General features: G+C 50.1%; 1 protein-coding gene across 8 annotated transcripts in view; it reads right to left on the bottom strand.

Annotated features, from left to right (window-relative positions):
* Positions 1–234: 234 nt before the first annotated feature.
* NACC2 (NACC family member 2) overlaps positions 235–24,186 on the bottom strand; it is a 49,701-nt gene continuing 25,749 nt past the window's right edge. The window contains exons 1-6 of one of the 8 annotated variants that reach the window (XM_033077508.2): positions 22,995–23,079; positions 14,066–14,989; positions 6,000–6,167; positions 3,364–3,469; positions 2,371–2,468; positions 235–1,193 (exon numbers count right to left, since the gene is read on the bottom strand). In XM_033077508.2, coding sequence (XP_032933399.1) covers positions 694–1,193; positions 2,371–2,468; positions 3,364–3,469; positions 6,000–6,167; positions 14,066–14,927 — 1,734 coding nt within the window. In that variant the 5' untranslated portion in view covers positions 14,928–14,989; positions 22,995–23,079 and the 3' untranslated portion in view covers positions 235–693. Of the gene's footprint in view, positions 1,194–2,370; positions 2,469–3,363; positions 3,470–5,999; positions 6,168–14,065; positions 14,990–15,631; positions 15,759–15,814; positions 16,209–16,371; positions 16,573–17,588; positions 17,668–22,957; positions 23,080–24,186 lie in introns of those variants that run through there. The other 7 variants (XM_033077505.2, XM_033077509.2, XM_033077503.2 and 4 more) reach the window with 7 other exon arrangements.

Below are 24,186 nucleotides of genomic sequence, written 5' to 3'. Positions count from 1 at the left end.
CACGCGCCAGCCTCGACTCCCCGCTCCAGGGAGCTGCAGGAATCTCCCTGGGACAGCAGCGCCCACCAGGGCTCCCCCTGCCCCCAGAGGGATCTGCTCACCATCACTGTCACGATTTCCCCCAGCCCATCCCACTTGGCTCGAGCCCTTCCCGAGACAAACACGGCCAGTCACAGCACCTGCACCCCAGCACGCCTCGCTTTCCTGTTCAGTGACAAAACTCTCCTTAGAGGACAAGGTTAACCATGGCTTTACTTCTGAGCTGAGTGATGGATGGGGTGATGACGGGGTGGTGGTGGGTGGGGGGTGGCTAGCTTTTCTCCTCCCCTTCTTAAAACAAACAAACAAACAAAAAAAAACCCCAAAAAAATAAAAAGGAAAGGAAAGGAAAAAAAAAAAAAACAAAAAGAAAAAGCTACAATCTTATAGACTAACCTCAGGAATATCAAAAAAGGAGCCCAATATTTTTTTAAGTAGGTCGCCACAGACCTAGTCGTTTACAGTATAACGAATGCGATTATTTCCTTCATAAATTTTAAATACAAGCAGAATAAAAATCACATTTTTTTCAGGCAACAGTAGCAGTTCAGTAGGTAAGTGGCTTGATCACATTTGTTTTGTTTTGTATTAGTAATGCATGCAAGCAGCTTTAGTATTACAGATCCCTTATAGGTCACGAAATGTTTGCTCTCTTTATAAAGTCCCTCCATAAGTACCATCCTGTCTTCTCACGGGGCTTTCGGGCCGGCTGGAGGAGCCCGAGCCTTGCTCGAAAGGTTGTGGAGTGCTTTGGGTTTCTGAGGCCAGGGCTTCTGTGGCAGCTGCCTCCTGGATGACGGAGCCGGCGCCCTCGGCGTCCTCGCCCTGCTCGAAGGACTGCGCGGATCCGTTGCTCAGCTCTACATTCACTGTGTTAGTTCTCAAGGCTACGATAGTCCCCGAGTCGCTCCTCCTCTCTGCATAGATGCGCTGCTCGAAGACCTGAGCAGTGTTGGGCTGGAAGTCGGGCTCCAGGGGGGCAGTGTTTGTGGAGGAGCCCATGACGCTGCGGTACATCTCCATCCCCTCGGGCAGCATGGATTTGATCTTGGGCAGCCAGCGCTTGCGCACGCGCCGCGCGTTGGTGCACATGTCGGCCGCGATCACGTTCATCTCGCTCTCCTTAAAGCTCGGGGCAAAATTCTGACAATACACTGCAAAGACAGGGAGACAAGGAGCTGAGGGTTCAGGGGGGTGGCACAAAGGTGATCCCACACTGCCAGGTGGGAGCGGAGCTTCGCCCATGGAGCTGAGCTCCTCGGCGGGAGGCACAGCCAGGAAGGGATAAAAGCTGAAGGTAGAAACACCCAGGTGACAGAGGGAGGGGGATGGAGAAGGACCCCTCATTCATTCAGAACCAGCACCCAGAGCCACAGCACGTGGGGACACAGAAAAGATCCCCAAGAGCAGCCCCAGCAATGGCTCCTAACCCACAGCGCTGCAGGAAATGTCAGAGCTCAGGGGCTGCCCAGGATTGTCCTCTGCCTGTCCCTCTCCTCATGCCACCCCTGTGTGACCCAGCAGCCTGGCACATGCAGTGGCACCCAGCAGGAGCTGGGAGCTGCAGCAGCCCTGCAATCCCTCGTGTCCTGCTCCTCTGCAGGAGCCAAGCACCTGATGTTACAGAGCAGCATCCAAGGAACTGCCACGGTGAATAAATGTCAGCTCAAGCTCATGCACAGGGAGAAACCCAGGCAGCAGGAACCCATCCTAGATCCTGGCACACAACAGCAGTGCCCTTCAGCCCCCCTCAGCAAGGACCAAGGCTGGGAAGTCCAGAGTTGGGACTCTGCAGGACAGAACTGCAAACAGGGAGCTCACTCCTGCATGTTCAGCCACATTATTGAACATCTGCCCTCTTATCCCTCTTCCCCAGATGCCACAAATCTCCCAGGGCAGCTGGAAGCCCCCTGGACTTCATAATTAGGGAGGGGAAAGATTTCTCTTCCAAATCTTAAAAACAAAATTTAAAATTTGCCAAGAGTATTGTTTTCCAGCACAGTATTATTTACACAAAGATTTACTCCCCAGAATTCAGCCATGGTGAGAGAACACAATGATTTCCACAGCACATGAAGCCTGTTGCAAACAGATTTTCTGCACCCCTCATCGTTTCCTCCAGCCCTCAGCTCCTCCCTCTCCAGCACCTCCTGTCCCAAAACACTCCAGGTATCCACAGGTGACTGGGGGGGCAACCAAAAAACGATGCAAACTAAAAAATAAATTGATTTTTCTACAACCTAATTCCACCATTATCACACCACAGAGTGCCCCCCCCTGCTCAGGGCTGGGCCCTGCTCCACCCCAGCAGCAGAACATCCCTCTCCTTACATTTGACTGCATTAAGGACCCTGCTGTCCAAGGGCTTCCTGCTGGGATCGCTGGTGGAGGACCGGATTCCAGTTCCACAGCTGTTGGCAAGGGTGTTCCTGTGGGAAAAGCAAAGGGACATCCTTGGAGAGAGCATCAGGGTCAGCCCTGCCCTGCCCTGCTCCCTTCAGCTTCTGCTGGAGGCATCACCACGATTTCAAGGTGAGGAATGGGAGATGTGCATGGAAATGGAATAAAGTTTTCAAGCATCATGAAGAAAATGCACAGAGCTGAGTGCAGAGGATGAAGCACTCGTGGTACAGGGTTAAAGCCTGGGAAATGAGGGGATAAATCCCTGGGAGATGAGGGGATTGAGGGGATGGATCCCTGGGAGATGAGGGATGGATCCCTGGGAGATGAGGGGATTGAGGGGATGGATCCCTGGGAGATGAGGGATGGATGGATCCCTGGGAGATGAGGGGATGGATCCCTAGGAGAGGAGGGGATGGATCCCTGGGAGAGGAGGGGATGGATCCCTGGGAGATAAGGGGATAAATCCCTGGGAGATGAGGGGATGGATCCCTGGGGATTGAGGGCATGGATCTCTGGGGATTGAGGGGATGGATCCCTGGGAGATGAGGGATGGATCCCTGGGGATTGAGGGCATGGATCCCTGGGGATTGAGGGCATGGATCCCTGGGGATTGAGGGCATGGATCTCTGGGGATTGAGGGCATGGATCTCTGGGGATTGAGGGCATGGATCCCTGGGGACTGAGGGGATGGATCCCTGGGAGATGAGGGGATTGAGGGGATGGATCCCTGGGAGATGAGGGGATTGAGGGGATGGATCCCTGGGAGATGAGGGGATTGAGGGGATGGATCCATGGGGATTGAGGGGATGGATCCCTGGGGATTGAGGGGAGGGATCCATGGGGATTGAGGGGATGGATCCCTGGGAGATGAGGGGACTGAGGGGATGGATCCCTGGGAGAGGAGCAGCAGGACGGACGCACCGATCGAAGAAGGTGGCCAGGAGACGTCTGAGCAGGACCTTGTGTTTGACACCTGCACATAAATGGCAATTCATCAGCTGCCCCCGGGTGATGTAAACGCCTGAGCCTGCAAGGGGGGAGAGGGACAATCCAAAATTAACCCCTGACACACCCACAGAGCCATCAACAGCTCCTCCTCGCTGCTGGGAACCTGCTCTTCACCTGCTGCAACAAGGATTTCTGGAAAATCCTGACAAATCCTTGGGGTCTTGGCAAGTCCCAGGCAATAACAACTCCTAATTTTATCTGTACAGACAGGAAGTCTGTGGGAATCAAATGAAAGGATTCTTATTTTCTCACCAGTGCACACAGTGCAAGGCTTACACTGTGATTTTATACATACAGATCAGATTATTTATTCTTTCTGACGTGAGAAAACCCCAATCCATTTGGCTTTGTCTTTTTTTCCAGTGCAAGACTGTAGAACTCAGAACTGGAAATGAAAGAAAAAAACCATCTAGCACAGAAAGAAGTACTTGGTTACAGATCTAACTGCTTCCAAAAGCTCAGCCCACCACCTCTTGATACCTCTGGTGAGCAGGGAATTTTCCTGCTAATGCACAGCAACTGCTGCCTTTGAACATGCTGCCTTTAAGGATGTTTTCTGGAAGAAAAAGGAACCCTCTGCAAAGCAGCTGGACACATCCAAAGGTCTGGCAGTGCTTTACAGCAGGTTTTATATCAAACCTTTTTACTCTGCTCACTGACCAAACTGCTCCTGCCTCGGCATCGCTTCCAGGGAGAGCTTATCCCATTTTTCAAGCATTCTGTTACATGAGAAGGCTTTGGTATTTGCTTTTAATTAAGATGAAATAATGGGTCATAGCTGGATCCAGAACACACTCTGCTCTCAAGATATAAAAACATCTGCTGGAGAAGTAATATCTCCTCCTGGATTTCCAGGGAAGATGATTGTCCCTGACCTTCTGGAGCTCAGGGCAGCCCCTGAGCTCGACCCTCTGCACTTCCCTTGGCACCCCAGGCCACTCATCCAGCCCCAGGATCCAGCACCACTCTGGATCTCTGAGCCATGCCACATCTCACCAGGAATTCTCCTTGTATTCTCCTCCATCTAATGAGTTTTTTTTGGGTTTTCTTTTGAGTAGCAGCTTCAGTCCCTCCCTCAGATGTGCTGTGGTGACTGCAAACCTTGTTAAAGACCCTTTTTCAGAGAGGGCTGCTCAAATTTGCTGAATCAATGGTGGCATGAAAACCGAGAAACAAAAGGAAAACACTCCCACTTGGAGAGCTGAGGAAAACTTTCACAGCAGGATCAAGCCTCCCCTCCAGGTCTGAGACAGGAATTAGGGGGGTTTATTTTGTATTTTAAGAGATAAAGCATCAGAGTGAACACCAGCCACCACCGAGGGGAACTTCACTCAAATAAATGAAAAATAACCAGGCAGCCACTATCGGTTAGTGATATTAATCTACTTCTTCTCCAGATTGAAAAATGTAAATCAAGCAGAGTTGCCTCAAGCCAATTTGCAGCTCTCACTGTGAAAATAACCTGCACCACTTGATGGTTTTAAGAAGTCTCACATTAAATGGAAATGGGTACAAAATGAATATTCCAGATACAAAATAAATACTTGTACAGCTGTACGCTGTGCTTTGCCTTCCATCAAAGTCCTGTCCTCCATCAGCTGCAAACCACTGAGGGCATCCCCTGAAATCCTGACTCCTAGGCTGGAAATGAAATCATTTCACCAAGAGAGAAATGACTGGAAGGGAAGAAGAACTGATTTGGGTGGACTGTGCTGCCATGTGTCCTTTTTGGACCAAGGGTTTTGTTTTTTGCAGGAATTAATTCAACCTCCCCACCTGGGGTCAGGTCTGGGGTGTCCTGCCCAGTCATCCCCACACAGCTACAGCCAAGGGAAACAGCCAAAGTAAAGCTGGGGGGGACTTCTAAAAGCAGGATATGATTATTTCCACTGCAATTTGACCTGGTCACTCCAGTGAAACATTTTCTGTGCAGTGCTGGGGGTGCCTGGGCTGGCACAGCCCCTGATTTCACTCTTCATCCAGCTCTGCACTGTCTGAACAGAACCATCTTCCACCTCACACTGGCCAGAAATCTTTTATAGAGAAGGAGTCAATTCTCCCAATATTGTAAATTCCCCCCAAAATGAAAATAAAGACAGAAGAAAGGACCAAACCAAATTCCTTCTCCTCCTGCTGCAGCGTTTGACCACTTAGTAAATTTACAAAGAAACTTTTACAGGTTTTTCAAAGCTTGTTCACTGACACAAATTTTATCTCCTTTGCTTTGTAAATCTTATCATGTGGTAATTTTTTTTTTGGGGGGGGATGTTGGGTTTTTAGATCTGTGATTCTAAATGAAAACACACTGCAGCCACACCGAGCAGGAAGAACACAAGCTGCAGAATTCAATTAAAATGCTAAATTAATTCAATTGAATAAATCCTGTTAATGACACATTTTTCTATCAGCAAATTAAAGGAACTTTTCAAAAAGATGATTGGTGATGAATAATCCAGAAAGACACAGCAAGGGCACACAAGATGCAAGATGGAGAACACAATTCCAGAAGGAAAACAGCAGCAAGCTGAAGGTATTCTACAGAAAATTACCTGCAACCAGCTCGAGTTTTTCTCCAGGATCTCCCTCTGAGTAGAGCTTTGGGTGGCAGCGGTATCCGATCTGGCTGATGAGACTGGCAGGGAGAGCCACCAGGTCCCGGCGGATCAGGACACACGAGCGGTTCTCCAGCGGGATCTGCTCTGCCTTCTCTTGGGCAACTTCAAAATCGAAAGGGAAAACGGTTAAAATCGCTCTTAAAATGATTTATCATGCAGGAACAAGGTCAGGCTTTGACTTCTTCATGCAGCAGCTGGAAAAATTCCCCCCTTCAGACATCCAGCCACGGGGCAGGAGCCACCTGAAAAGTTTGGAAAAATCTCCCCCTCCACGGCTGTCTCAGGTTCTGCAAGAGGGATTCTTAGAATCTAATTATTCTTTAACTTCTCCTGAGTTAATCATTTGTGGAAATGGACAGCTCTGCCCTGCTGCCAGCACAGCACAAACACCCCAGAAGGGTGGCAGGAACTTCACCAGGGGGTTCTGAACAGGCAGGAAATTGCCTCAGTTTGGTGAACACCTGCAGCAGCTCCATCATTACTCCTCTTGATGGTTTTTCCTGCTGAAGTTAAAATCCAGACCCTCCAGACACCTCTGCTCTGAGAAAGGTCACCAGAGCCTCTCCACCATCTCCAGCCCACCTCCTCTTCCTCTGCCTTCTGCAGGCCAACTTTTCCTCTCAGTAACAGGAGCAGCCCCATCAACAAGGTAAAAAATGTTATTAAGATGTAGCCTCAAAGCCAAACCACCAGATTTTCCCAACTCACCCCCATGCACCATCCCCAGAGCTCACCACTGCCCAGGAGCCACCAGCAACATGGAAAAGCTGGGAACACTGGGCTGACCTGCAAATCTGGGCATTGTGAGCACACAGAGGGTTTCTAAAGCACATTTACAGACCAAGACCACCAGATTGCTTAAAATGACAATTTCTGACAGCAACCAGGGCTGACATCAACTTCAGGGCATGGTGGGAACAGCTCCAGGGCAGGATCCAGAGCAGGATCCAGCTCCAGGTGCAGCCCAGCTCCACCATGACCCACCTTCCTTCCCCAAAATTATTTGATAATGTGGCCAGTGCCATGTACAACCCCAAACCCAGCTCTGTGCCTGAGCACTGAGAGAAACAGAAACCCCAGCAAGGAGAATTCCTGAATCTCCTGCTCCAGAGGTGTCTTTTCCTGTGATTATCCTGCAGTTCTGGGGGCCACTTTTCCTCTCTGCAGATAAAATAACAAGTTTTGCAGACTTGTTGCTGCAGTAACCGAGGGTGATGGCTCAGGGACAAAGGGAGCAGTGTTCTAAGTAGGACATGGCCGTGATGCCGTGCTGGGCTGTGGCATCCTATGGCAGGCTCTGGGATCATCCCCACCCTCAGGGCTCCCCCTGTGCCTGAGGAACTGCAGGAGGGATTCTGGAATACCAGAATGATGGTCCTTGCTCAGGGGGTGAGGACCCAACAGCAGCAGAACAACTCACAGGGTGTTTTTAAACTTTTTGTGCCCCGGTTATCTGTGTAAAATCTGTGCCACTGCCATTCCCAGCTGGAATATGGAATATTCCCAAGCATCCAGATCCAAGATCCCACTGGAGATGGGGTCAGCTCCCACTGAGGGAGAATCTCAAACACCAGCTCTATTTTGAGGCTTTCAGAGTGGTAAGCAAACCCTATCCAATTAAATACTGATATTTTCCAGCTTAAGTGCTGGAAAGCAGAGGGACACTGGGCATGGAGGAGCCAGTCTTGCTCTGCTCTCCTTCCCTGCCTAAGGGGAGGAAAGGACACCTCAATCATCTCCCAGAGGCCAAATTTTACTCAGAGGTGAAATTAAATACACATCCCTAGGAGCTGTGTATGTGACCCACACAACCCCACCCCAGCACAGGGCTCTGCCCAGGTTATTAAAACTGAATTTTGAATATTGTATTTTTACTTTAACCAATGATTCAAAAGCACCCACAAGATCCATCAGCACCCAAAAACCAGTGGAGCTGCTGAAGGGAAGCAGAATCCTGCACAGACTCTGGGATGAGAGGCTTCCAGGTATTTTTTTTTGTGTTCATTCTCCCTCCCTGAAGAAATCTGGAAAGATTTGGTGTCAAACCTCTCTCCTGAAAGAACAGCAGCTTTTCAGGACAGGTTGGGACAGTCCTGGTTTGAAGAAATTCTTTGATTCTGAAGACATTTCACTTTTTACACAACGAGAAATGGAGAAGTTTCTCTTCCTTCCTGTGAAATCAAATACTTCATAAACCAAACTAAAATTATGCCAAAAAGACCAAGTGCAACTCGACCCACTGCTGGATTTTGGTTACAGCTGCCCTGCTGCCTCACTGTCTGTAAATCTCTCATTAAACATGGCCATGAATCACTTTGGGGGACTTTGTTTCCCTTCAAGCATTAGCACAAAATCAAGAACACCAAAAAAAAAAAAAAAGAGATTTGGGGCTTTCAGTGGCACCTCAGTTGGGCAGATAGCAATCAGTTATGTAAAGGAGCAGGACACAAGAGCCACTTTGGTGCCATGTTTCCAAAGAAAGCCACTCTGTTTGGCCTTTCTGCTCCAGAGAACAGGAGAGAATTCGCTTCTAATTAATTTGTATCTTCAGAGGGCAGCGGCTCCTTCCCTCTGAATGAAAGGGCAAACAATGGGAAGTATTGTTAAATACAGTTTTGTTCCTGAACAAGAAAGGAGCTCCCAGTCAGCAGAGAGGGGCAGGAAATCATTACAGAGGAAGCCACGAGAGCTGCCAGCCAAACATTGGAATATTTTATTTCTTTGGATATAAGCTTTTATCCCAAACTTAGCTGGAGGCTGCAGCTGCAACAGGTGGTGCAGGATGGGAAATCCCATTTTCCTGGATTTTTCTGGCTGAAGAAAAAGCCTCAAACTAACTCACTGGTAAATGCTCCATGGCTCCAGGCTCTGCATGATGTTGGGACATGTGTCCTCCTTATCCCTAAAAAATTCTGTCCCCTCCAGAGGTCCCTCACAGCACCCTAGTGCTGAGCTCATGGTGGTTTGGGATTTCTGCAGGTCCCACCTGAGGTGTTTGGGGCCAGATTTGCTGGGGATGGGCTGCTCAGGTGAGGGAATTTCTGGACACACACCTGGCCCCAGCACTCACTGATCTCCTCAGTTCCTGGCAATCCAAACAGCAAAGCTTCAAAATGAGTCATGAACCCCCAATTCCCACCAGTCTGGGCTCTCCAAACTGCACATCAAGGTTCTCCTGTGGGCAAGAAACAACTCTTGCTGGTTTAGGAGTGGGATTTGGAGATACAGAGAGATCAGAGTGATGGAACCTCACCCAAAATTTGATGTTTACAGAGTCCCAACAGGTAAGCACACATCTCAAGCCCTGAAGGAAAGGTTTGAGAACCCATCTGCTCACCATGGATGCAAACTCATGGATGGCTCTCCCCTGTTCCACACACAGCCAGAAGTCCCTTTTCAAACAGCAATATTTTAACAATGTTAATATTTTAACATTTCTCTCCCATCTCCTATTTTCCACTGGCAGTGGGATCTCCCCCAAAATATCTTCCCTCCACAGCCTCAGCATCACCAGCTCTGCTGCAGATGTAAACCTGTGGCAGAGGACACACGCAAGCACCATGGGACAGATCCATCACAGAGTCCCAACGGGGAGAGTTTACATTTCCCAAATAGTACATTTATACCAAAGTACTGCAATGTAGCCATTTGATTTGTGACCTATTTATACAGGGAGGTAATCTGGAATTAGTATAGGAAAAATATTACCGGTTTATAAATACCCCTATCTTGCCTTCGCCTCAGATCTCAGCCAGGAGTGAAACATCTGCCAGCCTAAAATTAAACATCTGTGGTTCAGAGTGAGGAAAACGGGGCTGGGAGTTTAATGCCAAAAAAGGCCAGAGGCTGAGTGCCCCGGCGTGGGGCTCAGCCCTGCCCTGCTCAGGGCTCAGGATGGGGCAGTGCCACCACAGAGCCACTCAGGCTGGAAAAGACCTCCAGGAGCATCAAATCCCATCTGTGAGCAATCCTCACCTTGGATTAAACACACCCTGCCTGGCTTCCAGCACTCTCCAGGTGTCTGAATCCCTCTGCTAAAAGCGCTCTGGTGGACAACAGGCACAGCTCAACCGCTTCATTTCCTAAAACCCCACGAGCTCTTTGCTGCTGAGCATCCTCCCTGTGCACAGCCTGGCCACCCCAGCAGCAGTGGGACCTTGCAGGACCAGTCCCTGTCCCTGCAGTGGCAGCCAGCTGCAATTACCCGGCGTCAGAGCCGTGATTTACGTCGCTGCAGCGCGTCGTGCCCGGGCTCCGCTCGGGATGCTGCACGGGCTGCATCATTTGGGATTCTGGGTTGTTCCTTGCCCTCTTTCCTTACTGTCAGGAATCAGAGGCCAGGAGAGAAAACTATTCTCTCAGCTAATTACCACAACTATTCTATAATGGCTATTTTAGATGAATTTTTAATGAAGTGTGCTCTTGTCAGTTCAGGATTTCATAACTTTCAAGTCCAGCCTTTACATTCCAGCCATTTGCTGCATAAAGATTTTTCCCTTTTCCCTGCAAACCGCTGCAGCAGGAGCAGGGGAGGAGGACGGACCCTCGCACAACTTCTCTGGTGCCTGTCAAAATTAAATTAACTGCATCTGCTCAGCAGAGAGCTGACTGACAAGAACGTGGCTCAGCGCAGAAAAGCGCCGAGCATCTGCAAGTCCTGCTGAAACCCACTTCAGCTCAGGCCCACGACGCTGTAATTAACAGGGATAAAAATACTTTGCTTTTGTTTAATATTTTCTGGAGTTGTGCGTTCCTCAGATCAGATGCTGGAAACCTCATTAAGTCTCGCTCGTGTCCTCGAGGCCCACATGTTCTCCACAACCAGACCTAGTTAGGGATGAGGAGCCATTTTACCGCAGTGCTGCCAGCCTGGCGCGGCACCGCAGCCACCAAACGCGGCCACCAAACTGGGGGGGAAACTGAGGCACCTTTTCCTACCCCCTTCTGCCAGCCCTGTCTGCCAACACCTCCTGTGTTTAATCCTGGCCTCATCCTGCTGCTCCTTTTGCATTTCTGCTGGTCCCTCACACCACTGCAGGTGGTATCAGACTCTTCTCCCAGTTTCCTCCAACAGGAAACAGCCTCAAGCTGTGCCAGAGAAAGTTCAGGTTGGACATCAGGGGGAATTTCTTCATGGAAAAGGTGTTCAGGCACTGGAGGTGTTGGAGAGATGCCCAAGGAATGATGGAACGTGGCACTTAGTGCTCTTGGTGGTGTTTGGTCAAAGTTTGATCTTGAAGGCTTTTTCCAACCTTAAGGATCCTATGATTTGGAGATGTGGCTCTGATCCAGCTTTGGACTTTCAGAATGGCTCTGACTACAAGAAGGGGTGAAGAAAATAAATTAAAAACCCCCAGCCTTGGGGCAAGAAGAGGATTGGTGACCTCTCCAAGTGATGCTGAAGGCAGGTGAAGAGCACCAGCCACCAGTGTCCCACCACACCCTCACCAGCACCAACACTTCAGATGGGGAACAAAAACACAGAGAAAAAGAAGGAAAAAAAAAATCCAGCAACTCTCTCTGAAATTCAGAGCTTCGTCTCCTCTTTGGCTTTGTTTTTGTTTTCACAAACAGGGCTCTTGGAAACCTTGGCAATCCCTATTTTAAAGGGCTCCCCCCTCCCCCAGGCCTTTGTGAGGCTGTGGGGATCTCCATGCCAGGAGCAGGATTAGCTGCCTTCTCTCTTCCATCTTACAGTTTCATTATTCCGCACCTTTGGAGAGGGTACAGTTTATCCCGAGTAATTAAAACACAGTTAGCTCTACAAGTCCAAACCATAATGGAACAGCTTAGGTTTTACTTTTTGTAATCTCTTTTTTTGCATGCTCTCTTTTCCAGGAAGACTGATACCTCTAGCTGGTTTATTTCAAACAGGAAACTCCCTTGAAAGGTGCTGGTGAGGAAGAGGGATTTCAGCAGAAATGTGGGATATTTAGAGCCTTACATCCTGCCTCTTCCCTGCATGGCCTCAGCATCACCACCTGGTTCTCCCTACAGAAAACAAGCAGGAAAACTTGGCTGTGGGATGCCCAGCTTTGGCACAAGGCTGCAGCACCTCCAGTGCCACCTGAGAAAGCTGCTTGGATTTTCAGTTTTCCAGCTGGGATGGCTCCTGCCCGACAAGGATTAGGGACAGAGCTGCTGCCTGCACCATCCCAGGGCTGCTCCTGTCCTTGCCTTCTGAATTGGTTTTGTTCTGTTTCTGTAGGAACTGGCCCCGTGACAGGGATGGAAAACACAGTCCAAGGGCATAATCCCACTGCTCTGAGGAATAACACTGAGGGCAAAGCCACATTACTCACAGGGGGGAAAAGCAAAATAAACCCCAAACAAGTGGGTGACAGCACAGATCACAGTTCCTGATCAGTCTGGCTCTAACAGCAGCCATGGAGGAGACTCTGACCTTGTCCCACCCCAATCCCACTCCTCTCCTGCCCCATCCCAACCACTGGGACCTGAAGCAGAGCAGGGAGAGCAACTCAGGCCTTTGAGTTTCCTACAACTGCTTGTCCATTTTTCCTAGCAAATATTTCTAATATTAAAACAGTAACTTTGTTATGTTTCCCCCCTTTTTCATATGGTTTGGTGGAAAAAAACTCAGAAAATACTGCTTATCTGCTTGCTGTCTGACAGGGGAATGTGCCAAGAGGATGCTGAGCTTCTCTTGATGGGATGGGATGGGATGGGATGGGATGGGATGGGATGGGATGGGATGGGATGGGATGGGATGGGATGGGATGGGATGGGATGGGATGGGACAGTGTGTGGGGGTGAGCCCATTCTCAGTACTAAAGAATCCTGGCTTTAAGTAACAAAAATTGACCTATTTGCCAAATCTTGTTCTTGGTAAAGACTAAAATCAAATGGCTTTGAGGAAAGCTCATCAATGAACCAGAGTTAAAGTATTTACAACATTAGTGCAGCAGTTCCAGGAGCCAGAGCAGGGGAAGCAGCTCCAGATGAGGGGATGCTGTGTGGGAAGATGTCCCTCCCTGGGGAGCTCCTGAGGATCAAAGCTGCTGCCACAAACACCTGCAGCTCCCATGGGGAGGCCACTGAGAGGCTGAGTTTCCATGTGGGACACTGCCAGCTCCATCTGTGGGGGTGCTGGGAGCTGCTTCCACACAGGACAGCGCCCAGCAGGCATCTCCCCTCTGGAACTGAGCCCTGGGTCTGCACCCCACCTGTCCTGGCTCCTCAGCAGGGTCTGAGCCCTGCAAGGTGCCCAGGGAAAGGGGCTGTGTGTCCAGGGAAGTGGGAGGGAAAGGACCTCTGGTGTCCTGTGCCCACTTCGGGGCAGCAGCAGCTCCCAGTCAAGCACCACTGAGGTGAAGCTGCCTCCTCTGTCTGAGGCCCATCGAGGGATTCGCACATCCCAAATTCTAGAAGGGCAGGAGAGGGATTTTACTTAGTTCTGGGCACTGTGTTTCTAATGGGGAAATAAAAGAACATCAAGCCCCCAAACTGCTTTTCCCTTTCTGGCAGTGATGTGTGGGACAAGGCTGGCAAAGGAGAGAGGGGAACTTTGGGCAGTGGGGAGAAAAGTCCTGCAGATATTCCTGGTTAACTTCTATAAAAATGATTTTGTTGATATTCTACCCTCTTCCTCCAAATCTCACTTTTTTGGAAACTCTTAGTCTAAAAAGCCAGAAGACAACTCCCAAGTGACCACCTCGTCCTGGGCCAAAGGGCTGGTGCTCCCCATGGTAGGTGAGCTCAGCCATCACTGTGAGATGGATGTCACCACCACAGGGCTCATGCAAACACCAAAAAGCAGAGGGCTGAGCTGACCCTGTGCATGATGCAGCCTCTCCTCTAAAGAGTCTCCCAGCCGGGCAGCGATGGCACAGGGGGGGACCTGAACATCAGCACCAAACCAACAAATGAAACCCCCAAATACAAAACCTGGCAAACAACCCAAAACCACCCACAGTGGCTGGACAAAAACCACACAACCCCCGAGAGGGAGCAGAACACCCAAGCAGAGAAACATCCATTACCAGAGTAACCTCCCGACGACTTGATGTACATCTGCCCGTACTGCTCCTCCACCATGGTGTCGTAGGCCTCGTCATCCTCCTCATCCTCCTCGTTGTGGTACGAGGTGGGGCTGTCGGTGGTGGGGATGCTGCTGGCGCCGGGGCTGGTGCGCTCTCCCTGCGAGTACTGCACCTGCTGCACGTTGGGGATCAGCGTGGCCAGGTTGGGCATGCCGTAGTAGGAGACGCGCGACAGCTTCAGGGGCCCCGCGCCGGTGCCGCCGGCGCCGCCGGGCCCGTCCCGCGCTCCGGGCTCCAGGGGCCGCTTGCCAGGCAGGCCTGGCAGGGCCTGCAGCTCCAGGTTCTCGTGTTTGACGCGCGTGAGGAGCGGGATGGGCATGGAGGGGGACATGACGTAAGGAGCCGAGGCCGACTGCAGCTGGTTGCAGGGGCTCTGCGGCTCCGAGCTGGGGTCTTCGATCATGGTGGTCTGAGAGTCACAGTGGGGAGAGCTGACCTTGAACATCAAGTCCGTGCCTTTCTCCACGATGTGCTGGATCTGCAGGAAGCCCGCCGTGTACATCACCACCAGCTGCTCGCTGGCTGCCATGGTCAGCTTGCCGGTGTAGCAGAAGGACAGGATCTGCTGGAAGCAAGCGGGGGGGACGGTCCCCGGTAGCTCAAAGGCGTTTTTGCTGTTCCCACTGAACAAGTCTCGGAAGTAGAGGCTGCTGGCGGCCAGCACAGCCCGGTGAGCCTTGAAGGCTTGGCCCTTCACCACGATGGAGACATCGCAGTAGAGCCCCAGCAGGCGCTGCTCGTTCAGGCAGCCCAGCACGGTGTTCCCGAAGTTGGGAATCTCTATGTGCAACATCTGCGACATGGCTCAGGATCGGCTGGAGCTCCTCAGACATTCAATGCAGGAATATCCAAAGTAGGGCACATCTGAAAAAGGGAGAAGGCAGGGAAGAGAGGAACAACGTTTTTAGACAGTTCACCAGAGCAGGCAGGAGCACAGGAACCCACCTCACCCGACATCAAAGGCTCCAAGCCGAGCTCTCAGAGCCAACACGGAAAAGCAATCGCTTATAAAAATTACTTATCGATGGTTTCGAGTGATGTTGGGAATGCTATTGGTGGATGGCAAGGGATATTCCAAAAATGCAAGTATTTCCTTCAAGTTGTGGTCTGTTTAAATAAGCACCACTGATTTATTCCCCCGGGGGTTTTTACTTTATGCAGGAAAATCTGAACGATAATGGGAGAGAACAGTAAAGCAAACGAAAGGCAGTCAGACAGATCTCGGTAGCATTATATAAGAAACACAACAACCAGCAGCTATGTTGAAACTACAGAAAAGATATTTATAAAACAATGTGCCATTCTGCCCGAAATAAATACAGGATTCTGCCGGAGCGAGAGCTCCCAGGAAAAAGCACTTTGAAAAGCAATCTTCCCATTTGCACCAGAAAGAGGGAGCATTTCAACAGTTAAACCCCTTCTCAACAGATTTATCCTCCAACAAAACGAGGCTTATCTCCAAATTAAGCCAGATATTTGAGCCCCAATAAAACAAACCCAACGTGCCTGCCGCAGCGAGCCGCCTACCAAGTTGTCTTCTGATTTTCCTCCCCCAGATCCCGAGCGGGGCAGGGGGAGCCCCAGCCCAGCCCCTGGGGCAGGAGGAGCCCCCAGCCCAGTGCCCCCAGTGCGAGCCAGCCCAGCCTGGAGGCTCCGGCTCTGCATCCCTCTCTTCAGGGCCAGCTGTACCTTTCGGCCATGGGCAGAATTCCTGCTTCCACCTCCCAAAAAAAAAAAAAAAAAAGAGCCAGGCGTTGGAGGAAAAGCTGGAGCAGGTAGCGCTGGTGCAGCCTGGGCGCTGAAACTCCAGCGGAGCAAATCACTGCGGATTCACCGAGCCCAGACCCCCCCGTGCTCCCTCCCCAAAGAGTCCAGGAGATTTAAAATCCTGGCTGCCTCTAATACTACTGAAGAAAAACTACGTTTAACTAATACTGAAAGCTCAGAAGAACGATTTTTTTTTTTTTAAAAGGAAAAAAAAATAGAAGTTTATCTGAGAAAGATTAAAAAAAAAAATCTCTGGAAAGAAAATAATAACCCACAAAGAGCTGCTCTGTTCCCATTGCCGAGGGGAAAAAAAAAAGAAAAAAAAAAAGTCCTATCTGCAAGGCCACGGGGTAACAGGAAGAAAAGGGAACACACTCGGAGCCAATTTAATTGTATCTGCATGGTTAAAAAAAAAAAAGAAAAAATTCTTCCAAGCGAGGAAGTTCGCGGTGCCTTCGCCCGGCCGGGAGCGAACGTACCTTGAGCAGCGTCCCCGGCGCGGCTGCTGCCGAGGGGCTCCTGTCCCCCGACTGCTGAGAGCTCAGGGGAGGGGGAAAATAAAATATAGTATCAAGCCCTGGGTTTGTATCTGCTGGAGCTCAAGCTTTTACCAAGTCAAATCTCCCCGGCAGCGCACAGCATCTAAATGAATAGGCCGGATGCAGATTAACATTCAGGCTGCTCTCTGCAATGAATAGAGCCCTTTGATTAGGGACCTGAAGTAAATGCCAGTTTCAAACCGAAGCTTTAAAAACAGAGAAATATCAGTGCCAGAGGAATGCTCTCAGTGTTGGTACAAGACAGACTTTTGATGAGTCACTGCAATGCAAACAAAGATGGCAGAAATACTGTACTGTATGCTGATGAAATGCTTAGTGGTGCCACGGCAACTGAGACAGGTTTTAAATTTATAGTGCAGTTTTGCATATGAATTACGCTGTAAACTGCCTCCCCTGCCATCTAGTACATCCAGAGTGTCAAAGCATTTAAACTATTCCAAACAGTCTGCAGAGCTGGCACTGCTGCTGGTTAACTCCTGCGGCCAGGGGAAGGCACGGAGCTGGGGGTGGTGAGCATCCCCTGCATCCCCCCAGCATCCCCTGCATCCCCCCAGCATCCCCTGCATCCCCTCAGCATCCCCTGTACCCCCTCAGCATCCTCCTGTACCCCCAGCATCCCCTGTACCCCCTCAGCATCCTCCTGCATCCCCGAGCATCCTGCTGCATCCTGAGCATCCTCCTGCATCAGCCCTGCATGCCTTCAACATTCCCCTGCATTACCCCCACATGCCCCCAGCATCCTCCTGCACCCTCCAGCATCCTTAGCATGTCCCCTGCATCCTCCAGCATCCCTTAGCATGTCCCCTGCATCCACCCCAACATCCCCTGCATCCCTCCAGCATGTCCCCTGCATCCACCCCAACATCCCCTGTATCCCCCTCAGCATCCTCTGCATCCCCTCAACAACCCCAAAATCTCCCCCAGCATCCTCCAGCCTCATCCAGCATCCTCCCACCTGGCCCAGCATCCCACCCCAAGAGCTCCCCAAAAGCACCTGCCCAAAAGCACAGCTTGGGGAATGCCCAAATCTGCCCAAAATAAAGGTGCTCCTTGAGCCACAGTCCTGCTTCCTGCCCCCCTCCAGATCCCCCCTCCCCAATACAAGAAAGCCTTTCAAATGCAGGAAAAATGTTTACCCCTTGGGGAAAGCTTCTTTCAGTCTGTGGCTGAATCCACTAAAAGCAAATCCATTTGCTTAAGTAATGAAATCCCAGTCACATTGTCTCCTGGATTCAGATTTTAAATTACCTTCGCATTTATTGAGCATGTTTGGTGCTTTTTTCTGGGAAAGAGGGTGGGGCCTCCCTTTGCTGATTTCTCCCCTGCCCAGAGCGTTTTTCCTTGTGCCACTGGCCTCGGATTTGGTTCAATTGCTGAGATGGTCACACAGAGTTAAAATCCCAGGGATGAGAGGTGAGGCCATCCCTAGAGGAGGATAACTGCAGGGAGCACAGGGCTGGTGATGCTCCAGCCTGACCTTTCCCTCCTGATCCTGCTCACAGCTCCACTTCCACATCCAAAGGGATGTTTGGTGCATTAAGTTCAAGCCCAGGGCAGGGAAGTGCTCCCAGCAAAGCTCTCTGGCACGGCTGCCCTGAATGCCACAGCACCTGCAGCCTCACAGAGCCTGGAGAGCCACACTGCTCCCACAGCAGGGCATCCAAACCCCTCATCCAAACTCATCCAAATTCCTCATCCAAACTCATCCAAACCCATCCAAACCCCTCAGCAGCTCACTGAGGTCTCTGCCTGGTGCTGGTGAGGGGGACTGAGGTGACATCCCAGAGGAGGTCAGATATGACACCACAAAACCTCTCCCAGCCCCAACACCACCCATCTCTGCTGGAGAAAGGATGGAACCTGCCCTGGCAAACAAAGATCTGCTCTGGATCTGAGAAAAAACGAGTTACAGAAAAAACATCACTGTTCAGGCACCTAAGGAAGCCTCATCCATAGTGATGGGAAGAGTGGAGAAGGATTTCCTCCTCTTTTCCTCCAGGAAGGGCTCCCTCAAATCTGGAGAAGACACCAGGCTGGACCTCCCTGGACCCAGCAGGGCAGGATGTGTGGGACCAGCCAAGGACAGCTTGGTAGCACAGAACAAGCCAAACTTAAAATAAATATCAATTATTAATATTACTTAGAATGTGCTCTAGAAACAAACAGGCTTGTCAGGAGTCTCTCCCTAAAAGCACCAAATTGTGCTGGTTTAGGGTATGTTTAAGCCAGAGAGAAGGAACAAAGTGCCCCAGCATCCCAAATCTTTGGCAAATCTCAGATAAAACCTCCCAGGAGAGTTTGAACCAAGATGCTCCACACAAAATGCAGCTCTCAGGGAAATGGGGGGGAAGGAACAGGGTTTGGTTTAGAGAGAATCAAGGAACATGAGTAAAGCCACACAAGGAAGCTGCAAAAGCCCAAACCACCCCAATAAACCATCAGCCAGGACTGCTGGAATTTTTTCTTCTTCCTCCCTCTACCCCTTCCTTTTTATAACCAGAATATATAAAACAAGCCTCCCAAAACCCAACCCAAAACCACCAACAACCCCAAATCATGGAGAAATAAAATAAAACAGTCTTGAAAGTTCAGGAGAACCTGCTCACCATCAAACCTCACATTCTCTAAAAAACAACAGCAACAAAAAGCTACTTTGATTAGACAGCAAATTCAATAAAGCTTGATAATTTCTATGTTTAAAATTCCCCTATTAAATATGATCATTTTTCTTTTAAATAGAGCACCAAGTGAGTTTTGAAGGGTTTGAAATGGCTTCAGCCCATCTGACACAGGAAGAGCTGTGCTGCAGGAGAAATGACCTTTGCAATTACAGATGGAAGCTGCATTTTTCCAATCTCATCTCCCAAGCTGAGCTGTGTCCCAAGGTGCAGGAGGAGCCCCCAGTATGACCATCACCCCAAAAAATCCAGTCCCCTTTGGGCTGGAGTGTCCTACAGGTGACAGAGCAGCAACTGGACATTTCCAAATGGGAAAACTTGGATAAAACTGAATTAAAACCAGACAAACATCCCCCACCTTGATCATTTTACATATGTGACCATTCAAGCAAAACATCATTGTGTTTTCTGGTGGCTGTCTCTTTTCCCAGCTCGTGGATACAGGAGGATAATTTGTACATCTCTGCCTGATTTTTGTAAAGTCATAGCCCTTGTCACAAGATGTTCATAAAAAATGCAGCCGTTATCTGAGACAACTTCCAGGAGAGTTTGGGAATTCTCAGTTTCTGCATTCATCTGCTTTGGGGGCAAAGAAAAAAGCAGGTTTGCTCTTTTCCAAACTAATTCCCTGCTCCAAGGCCTGAAAGGTCAGGGCGAGGCGACAGCAACAAAGGGAAAAAAGCATCGACCTAGAATAAGATGCTGCCATCACAGCTCCCCCAGGAGTAATCAGAAATAATTAGATAATGTATTTAAATTGTCTTTTTTTCTTAGCCAAACAACAGAGAGACTCAGTAGAGAATCATTTCCCCCAAAAGCCCCCAAATATCCCCCCAAGTCCTGCAGTTCCCCAGGAAGGTGAGCTGGGACAGGGACAAAGGGACAGGGAGCCTCTGGGGGTGGGAGACAAAGCAGCCAAAGGCTTTCACCCCCCCAGCCAAAGCCCCTGGAAAGAAAAGAGCTGAAAAGTCCTGCCCTTGAAGGCCCCAAAAGGTCAAAGGAAACTTCCCTTTCTTCTGTAAATGAGGAGAGAGGGGGGAAAATCCCACCCTTGGATTTGAGGCTGGCAGGGGGTCCCCAAAGCCACCCAAGCCCCCAGACACAGGGGTGGCACCTGCCCTGCTCTCACTGCAGGGTGTGGGGGTGATTTCCCCATATTTTAATTGCAAAAGAAATGTGAAAACCCAGGGGAAAATATGCAACAGCTCACTGCAAACTCAGTGGCCAAGTATCATCCCCTGAGCCCTGACGCTGTAATGCCTCAAATGAAAAAAAAAAAAAAAGAGTTAAATAAAATAGAGTTAAGTAAACTAAAGAGTTAAATAAAATGAAAAGCTAAATAAAGCCAAATAAAATGCACTTCAGGTCGAGGTTGAGCATATTCCCCCACCCCTGCATCGCAGGCTGTGCCAGGGAGCTGAGAAGCCAAAATTCAAAGTCTTTGCACCCCCACCCCAAAAACTGAGCATCCCCTCCTCGAGGTGACAAAATCCAGGAGAGGAAAGGGATTGAGGCACAGGTTTGGATTCCTGCACAGTGTTTGGCAGGGGGAAGAAAACAAGGTTAAGTTCAGTAATCAAATGGCAGTGAGACTCCTCTCCTGCAGCACTGGTATCTGCAGCTCCAAAGTATTTATTTTTGAAATGCTGCAAGTGGCAAGCGGCGCGGACGGACCCTATTTTTAGTGTAGCAGCCAGTGGCAATGGGTGAAAGAAGATTATTTCTGCCTTATTAAGAGCAGAAAGTGAATTTGCAAATATTACTCAGTAAGACACGGGCAGCCCACACGCAGCAGACATGCAGCACGGAGCCACCGCCGCTTCAGAAGGCTCCAAGTTCGCACAGAAAGTACAGACCTGGAGTCTGGGGCAGGGAATGGGGGGGATGGAAAAGTGAATTGGGATCAGGGTGATGGTGCAGCTCAGGAGGGGTGGGCAGCCTGGGGATGGGGCACTGGGTGCTCAGTTTGGGATGCTGGCACTGCTCGGGGGGTCTCTCCTTGGGGACCTGGCACAACTCCAAACATCTCTCCATGGGGACCTGGCACAGCCCCGAGGGTCTCTCTGAGGATCCTGGCACAGCCCTGAGGGGTCTCTGCCCGAGGACCCTGGCACAGCCCCAAGCATCTGTCCATGGAGACCCTGGCACAGACATGAGGTCTCTCCATGGGGACCCTGGAACAGTCCTGGGGACTCTTCCTGGAGACCCCAGAACAGCCCTGGGGGCTCTCCCTGATCCCCCTGCACAGCTCCAAGGGGTCACTTTATGGGGACCCTGGCACAGTCCCAAGAACCCCAGAACAGCCCTGAGGGGTCTCTCCCCTGTTCCCCAGCACAGCTCCAAGGGGTCTCTTTGTGGGGACCCCAGCACAGTCCCAAGGGTCCCAGAATAGTTCCAAGGGGTCTCTCCCTGTCCCCCATTACAGCCCAAGGGTCTCTCCCTGTCCCCTGGCACTGCCCCAAGGGTCTCTCTCTGTCCCCCCAGCACAGCCCCGAGGGTCTCACGCTGTCCCCCAGCACATCTCCAAGGGGTCTCTTTGTGGGGACCCTGGCACAGTCCCAAGGACCCCAGCACAGCCCTGAGGGTCTCTCCTCAGTCCCTGGCACAGCCCCGAGGGTCTCACGCTGTCCCCCTGCACATCTCCAAGGGGTCTCTTTATGGGGACCCCAGCACAGTCCCAAGGACCCCAGCACTACCCAAGGGTCTCTCCCTGTCCCCCAGCACTGCCCAAGGGGTCTCTCCCTGTCCCCCATTACAGTCCAAGGGTCTCTCCCCAATATCTGGCATTACCCCAAGGGTCTCTCCCTGTCCCCCAGAATTATCCAAGGGTCTCTCCCTGTCCCCCAGAATTATCCAAGGGGTCTCCCCCTGTCCCCCCAGCAGCACCCCAAGGGTCTCTCCCTGTCCCCCAGCATTACCCTGAGGGTCTCTCCCTGTCCCCCAGCAGTACCCAAGGGTCTCTCCCTGTCCCCCAGAATTATCCAAGGGTCTCTCCCTGTCCCCCAGAATTATCCAAGGGTCTCTCCCTGTCCCCCAGAATTATCCAAGGGTCTCTCCCTGTCCCCCAGCATTACACCAGGGGTCTCTCCCTGTCCCCCAGCAGTACCCCGAGGGTCTCTCCCTGTCCCCCAGCAGTACCCCGAGGGTCTCTCCCCAGTATCTGGCATTACCCCGAGGGTCTCTCCCTGTCCCCAGCACAGCCCCGGTGCCAGCCCAGCCTGGCAGTGTCCTGCTGCAAGGTGAGTCACCGGCAGCCCGGGTGCAGCGCGGCTCCTCGAGGTCACCCACCCGGCAGCTCCAAAGTGCCGTCATTCAGCCAAGGCGAAGCGTGTTATTGCCATTATTATTTAATTAGCTTTTTTTTTTTCCTTCTTCTTCCCCCCTTCCCTAACACTGATCTTAAGAGCTCTCAAAGCAAGGAGAAGCAAAAAATAGAAAATGCAACATTTTAATTTTTTTTTTTTTTCAGATTGCTGCAAGGGGAAGGGAGAAGGGAGAGACACGGCTAGAAAATACAATTATTCTGCAGAACGGAGTATTTTGCCATCTAATAAAAACTCAAGACCCCGAGTAAGTTACTGCCACAGGAAAGCACAGAGCACCCCATCACCCTGCCTGCAGCATCCCATCACAAGCACTAATTCCCATCCGTAACACATCAAAAAAGACAAGTGCCATGCTGAATCCTATTCTCCTCACTCCTAGTACACAACAGCACAGCTAGCAATATATAACATGCATGACTCAGTCCTAGCACCGTGCCACTACGGAACAGAAAGCTTTAAAATAAAGTAAATATCTTAAAAGGTCAATTAAAAAAAGCTTACAAAACATCAGACGCTGCTTCTCGCTAGAGCTCATTACCTAGTATGGTGGAGCTGCCTGTGTGTTTTTTTTTCTTGTGCAAGTTAGTCTGTGAGTCAGCATTAACACACATGAGAACATCAGGAATACTGCCTAGTTCTGATGCAATGGAGGTTGTAAAAAAAAAAAAAAAGAAGAAGAAGAAATCGCACTCGGTTTGGACAGGAGCCTGTAATTCAATTGCCTTTACTTTTCAATTACTGCATAGCCTACCCTGACCAACCTGCAGAGGGGAAGGAAACTTTGCTTACATCTCTGTCTTAAAATTAATGACTTTTACTTTTGGCTACAGCTTATTCTCCCTGCTTAAAAAAAAAAAAAAAGAAAAAAAAAAAAAAAGACATAATACAATTAACCCTTCAAGGGCAGCTGAGCCCGTGCAGTAATTGGGATCCTCAGGTTTTTGTAGGAATTTCAGGGCTGCCAAAAAGTTCTGGTGAAGGGAGACATTTATACATTAAACTTTTAATACTCTATAAAGCAAAGCTACAATTGCATCTGAGCTTGATCCTTAATGGAAATAGAAGCTTGCAGACAAGGGAAGTCAGAGACTGCAGAAATTTAACTCTGCGCTTCTGGGTCCAGACAGGCAAACACCAGACTGCACAGGAGCTCCTTCAAAAATGAGGGGCTTGCTCATTCAGCAAAAACCCTGAGAAACCTAAAATTGGTGACATGAGGTGGCCACCCCAGCCTGACACCCACTCTGCACAGGCAGATGGAGGCAAAGCTGAAAAGCTGCATTTTTAATGTATTGCATTTACTGCCTGTACTCCAGCACAGAATTCCCTGTCCCCCCTTTTCCAGGGGGGAAACCCCCCCAGACTGATCCCTGCCCCCAGGATTGAGCACAGGAGCCTCAGCACTGATTTCTCATTTCTGCCTCCTCTCCCTCTGCAACAAAACCTTCACTGGGGGCAACAAATTGTGCCCAAAGCTTCAGAATGTGACTATTTCTGTATCACACCCTAAAACACCCCCAGACAACACTGCAGCCCAGAATATTGTATTATATATATACTGCTGATGACTATATACATGAACTGTTATAATACTGATGGTGTATGATCAATATATTATTTATATATATATATTACATGCTAAGGTACATTCACCAGCATCTGACAAGTTCTGAGCTGCTGGGAGAGCCCAGCACAGAAATTCCTTAAATCTGTTTTTTTTTTAATCTCTG

Source organism: Catharus ustulatus, chromosome 21 (assembly GCF_009819885.2).
Source record: "Catharus ustulatus isolate bCatUst1 chromosome 21, bCatUst1.pri.v2, whole genome shotgun sequence".
NCBI classification, from domain to species: Eukaryota; Metazoa; Chordata; class Aves; order Passeriformes; family Turdidae; genus Catharus; species Catharus ustulatus.
This window is presented reverse-complemented; position numbering and strand designations above follow the sequence as displayed.